Raw genomic sequence first — 4,874 nt, 5'->3', positions numbered from 1 at the left:
ATTAAATTTTTCTTACATATATACCTACACAATATATGATATATAATGAAGAAATGTTGGTTTTTTTTTTCAATAAAATATTCATGATTTTAATAGCAGCCTAGGGTGCCGATGTCCTGAAGCTACAGCGGAAGTGTATAGTATAAATAAGAAGTTTATGTGTAGATCTGTTTACTTTAAACTATAAAGTATTCAGTTCACCGACACCACTGTCAATTTTAACGTTAGCGATAACAAGAAGACTGTCTATGATAAGCTAACTCATATTTTCTATTTTTGAGCCCGATTTTTAGAATGAAGCTTTTAATAATTTCTACTCAACGAGTAGAGGTTTATTTCAGATGCAAATTTTTCTAAGATGTTTAAGAAAATCAATTTCAAACCTATTTTATCCAAATGTAGTAATACAAGTGCAGCAGTATAGACAATAGTAGTCTAGTAGGAGTAGGATATGGCGCATCTAAAAATATATCCATCCTAACTTTCTACCGCGTGGTAAATAAGTAACTCAGTAGATGTGAAACATTTTCTCTAAGGCACATATATATGGAAGAATGGCCATTTTCAAAATAGGCAGGGGTGAAGAAATTTGGGAAAAAAAGTGGATCCTAACCGTCTGAAAGCAACGATAAGTCAAAGCATCCATTTTTTATTAACCGGGAAAAATATTCTAATAAGGCATATATATGGCGCAATTGCCATTTTTAAAATAGATGGGGAAGAAGAAATCTGAGGGGAAAAGTCGACTCTAACCGTCTGGATGCAACGATAAGCCACAGCATCCATTTTTTATAAACCGGGAAAAATAGTGGTAAACAAAACTTTATGGCAGTATCGGGGGGGGGTGGAGGTTGAGGTTGAAGTTAAGTGGAAACAGTGGATCCTAATCGGATAAACTTAAGTGCAATTTTCTAAATACTGGATCTATTTTTATGGGAAAATAATGGCAGACTGACAGTATGACGGTAAATTCCCGAAAACTGCTGTGAAACAGTATAAAGTAAAAACTGAAAAAATTTCTGCCGCTTGTCAAAAAACTTCCATATCGAAGGCACAAACTTTACACAATACGTTATAAACGTTATAAAAGTATGCTTACCTTGTCTCTATTTCTAAACGAGTTAATATACGGAAACTGAAATGGCAGATAAATAGAAAAAAAATTATAAAATCTTGCTTTTAATCATTAAATTGTTCTAGAGTGCGATGTCCTATTGTCCTATTCGATGTCCCATGTCGATGTCCTATTCTAATTATCTCTTCATCTATGGTTTTCTAATGCCAGATTTTATCATTATTTTATCAAACTCTTTGAACAAAGCGATTAAAATCATTAACATTTCCCTCCATAAAATGCAAAATTAAGTTTCCAAATATTGTTCGAGCGTTTTTATCGCAAATTTCTCCTCACTTTGGCGAACTGGTGGAGAAATGAAACACTTTAGATTTTCCCTTTACTATGCTAGAAAACTGTGATAATTTCTTAAGAAAATTTTAACGAAGAGGATTAACTTTCCATAGGTTGTCGTGCAAGAGGTTTTTATTATTTAATATTGAAAATGAAAAACAACCATCATTTTTTTTCTCATATACATCACCATTCTAGTAGAATGTATCCATATGTATATAGTACCTACGTTTTCCTATGTCTTCTTCAGGTTTTCATATAAAATATTTTTTTCTATTTCCAGCTAATATCTGTCTCGTCCTTTCCTTCCGAATATATAATAATATATTTACGCATACGAACACATTTATATAAAAATGTTGCGTATTTCATATTTTCTCTTTTTTTTTTTTTATTAATTTCATTGAATGTATATTATAAGAAAAGATTTACACAAATATTATTCAGGCATTTATCTAGAAAAAATTTATATCGAAAAAAAAATCACATATTCATGTGCATAGCTATGAAAATATGACAAAGCATTGCGGGTTGTCAACCAACAAAATTAACTTGAATTTCAATTTCAATAATATGGACAATTTTTTTGCGATTTAGAGAATATTCGATTTAAAAAAATTTGAACAAAAAGAAAACCGACTTCAAAAGAAAAACTTTTCTAAAACAAATTAAAATGCACTAAAAAGTAAAAAAATAACGATAATATAATGTAGTTAAAATTATTGTTATTTTTGGAGTTGGTGTCAGCCAATGAATCAACTGCGACAGAACAGTTTGCTACATTAGCTTGGCTGACACTGATAAATAAAAAATTACAATAATTTGAACTACATTGTATTATCGTTATTTTTTTACCTTTTAGTGCATATTAATACAAAAGTTTTTCTTTTGAAGTAGGTTTTCTTTTTGTTTTTTCTAAAGTTTTTTTCATTTTGTGATTTTTAGTAAATCTGAAGTACACTAACTAATTTGTCACTAAAAAAGAATCATCGAAATCGGTTGGCGTGATATTGAGTTATTTGTCCTCTTGTCGTGCATACTTAATGCAAATTGAAGAATTATGGTTTTCTCATAGATACCTTTGTCAGAACTGAACCAAAATGAAATGGGACCACACGGAAAGCACCAGCTTTCAAATAGTTAAAGAATCATTAAAATCAGTTCACCCAGTCGGAAGTTCTGAGGTAACACATTTTAAAAAAATACAGTCGAATTGATAACCTCCTCCTTTTTTGTTTGAAGTCGGTTAAAAATAATCTAAAAAATTTAACTCATCATGAGAGTTTTAAGGTAAAGGCAATTAATTACCTTAATCGCAAAATTAACATTTTCTAAATCTAAATTTAAATTATTTGCTAACGAAATTGTTCCCTTTACATACAAATTTGCTTTTTTTAATGCTATTGTGTTAGTACGGAAGTTACAAAACACCCTGAATGCTGAGGTCACAAAAATAAATCTTGATTTTACACTTTTTTAATTTATTTTAATAAGACTTTCCAAAACAAGGTGTTAAGACAGAAATGAATGTATACTTTACAACATAAAACGATATTCAACAAAAAATTAATAAAATTCATACAAAAATAACAGACAAATCCAATCAATATCTCAACTTTGTATAATTTTTATACATATTTCTAATTTAAGTTTCATTATTTTATCATCCTTTTCGAAATTTTTCCAGTTTGAAAGCATAAAAAACAAAATATTTTATTTAAAAACAACATTTTGCTAATTTTACATAACAAATTTTTGTTCTGTTTTACATTTTAAATTTTCACTTTAACAAGCCCTAGATGCATAAAGGCAGTTGCTTTTTCAAATTGGAAGTTGAACAACCTAAATTGTATGTATACAAAGTTGGTAAATTTTTATTAATTTCGTCCAATACAACATCTGTCTATTTTCATATGAGCCAAACGATTTTGTAATTTTTTAAAAATGTCTTCGGGTAATGTTACACGTAGTGCACATATTAATTGATTTGGATTTGGGCATATTGCAACAGCATTTGCAAAATGACAAACACTATCTGCTACGTATCCGGATGTCAACATTTTTTCACCTAAAACACAATTAGAATTAATGTTGAATACAACTTTTATACTCATTTATCTAAAACTTCATTCAAAGCTTTGCCACAATTTTGACCCCTACTGCTTTTCTAACCAAAAGATTGTCGAAATTTTCTTTAGTGAAAGCTTGTTTCGATATAAACAGAATTTCATCTGAAACAAAACAACATGGCCTACGATTTGAATACGTTGGAGTTATTTTTGATATTGTCTTGTAAAGAAAAAGAAAGCACCTTTTTTTATCTTTAAGTGTTTATAACTTTTGCAATTTTGCATGTGCTGAAAAACGATTTTGGCATATTTTTCTAGTCATCATTCCGAATCCAACGAACTACCACACGTATTTTTACGATCATTATTTCTGTATTACACCAATTTGAACTTTTTGACTAGACTATAGCTGCTAAACAATAAATAAATAATCTGAGTAAACCGGCTTAGTTGAACTAAAATTTATTGAGATTATATTTAAGCTTGAAATAGTTAAATTAGCACTTTTTCTAAGATTTTGAAAAGAGAACAACTCTTTATTTTATATCAGTTATAACATGATGGTATATTTTTAAAAACTTACCTTGCTTTCCTATCAAAAATTATTATTTTTCTCGTTAACATGCCTTATCTTGATAAAATTATTTAGTATTCATAAATTATTATACAAACCTAAACTAATTTGTTCTAGGAAATAAATTTGTCGATTCTCAATACATTTTGGTGGGACTGGACAACGAAACTCTTGATTTTCTCGATCACGTTCCCGTTGCCGTCGTTGACGTAATTTTGTTCGAAAACATGGATCTGAATGCCGTACTCTATCAAAATATATACAATAACCCAGGAATAATGTAACAACAATACCAGAAAACACTTTAAGTGCTCTCGTTACAACCATTATTTTTATGTGTATTCATATGAAAAGTTGGTGGATATAATTATTTTATCATTTCTGCTTTGTCATTCCACAGATGCATGTAAAATAATAAAACATACAACATTTAACGTGTCACTTGTTTTATTATTTTTGTTTTTAATTTGACGAAAATATTTGAATTAAAAAAGCCCTTTAACATATGAAATTGAGTTTTATTTAAATAAATTTATATATATATTTTGTTTTTTCTATAAAATAATACTTGATTGGTTTTGAAAAAGTGTACATCCAAAAAGTTAATTTAATATTTTTTGACACTTTTAAAAAATTTTAAGTTACCAAATAACAATCGATTGTTTTTTAGGGTTCCGTAAACAAAATAAAACTATTTCATTTGCACGCCAATATTTCTGATAAATTTCAAAATTTTTCTGGTAAAACAATTTTAACATGTTGACATGTTTTTATTAACTCGCTGTTTGTACGTCCGGGTGGAATTTTGGGTACACCGAATTGT

At 28.7% G+C, this 4,874-nt stretch overlaps 1 protein-coding gene across 1 annotated transcript; it reads right to left on the bottom strand.

Annotated features, from left to right (window-relative positions):
- Positions 1 to 3,206: 3,206 nt before the first annotated feature.
- Positions 3,207 to 4,494, bottom strand: LOC123296434 (mitochondrial import receptor subunit TOM20 homolog). Its single transcript, XM_044877909.1, has 2 exons — positions 4,150 to 4,494; positions 3,207 to 3,476 (listed from the first exon to the last, which is right to left on the bottom strand). Exons 1-2 carry the CDS (start codon positions 4,376 to 4,378, stop codon positions 3,286 to 3,288), a joined length of 420 nt encoding a protein of 139 aa, XP_044733844.1. The 5' UTR covers positions 4,379 to 4,494; the 3' UTR covers positions 3,207 to 3,285.
- Between the last annotated feature and the right edge of the window lie 380 nt (positions 4,495 to 4,874).

Source organism: Chrysoperla carnea, chromosome 3 (genome assembly GCF_905475395.1).
Source record: "Chrysoperla carnea chromosome 3, inChrCarn1.1, whole genome shotgun sequence".
In the NCBI taxonomy this organism is placed as follows: Eukaryota; Metazoa; Arthropoda; class Insecta; order Neuroptera; family Chrysopidae; genus Chrysoperla; species Chrysoperla carnea.
The sequence above is the reverse complement of the archived record's forward strand: the minus strand, read 5'-3'. Positions and strand labels throughout refer to the sequence as shown.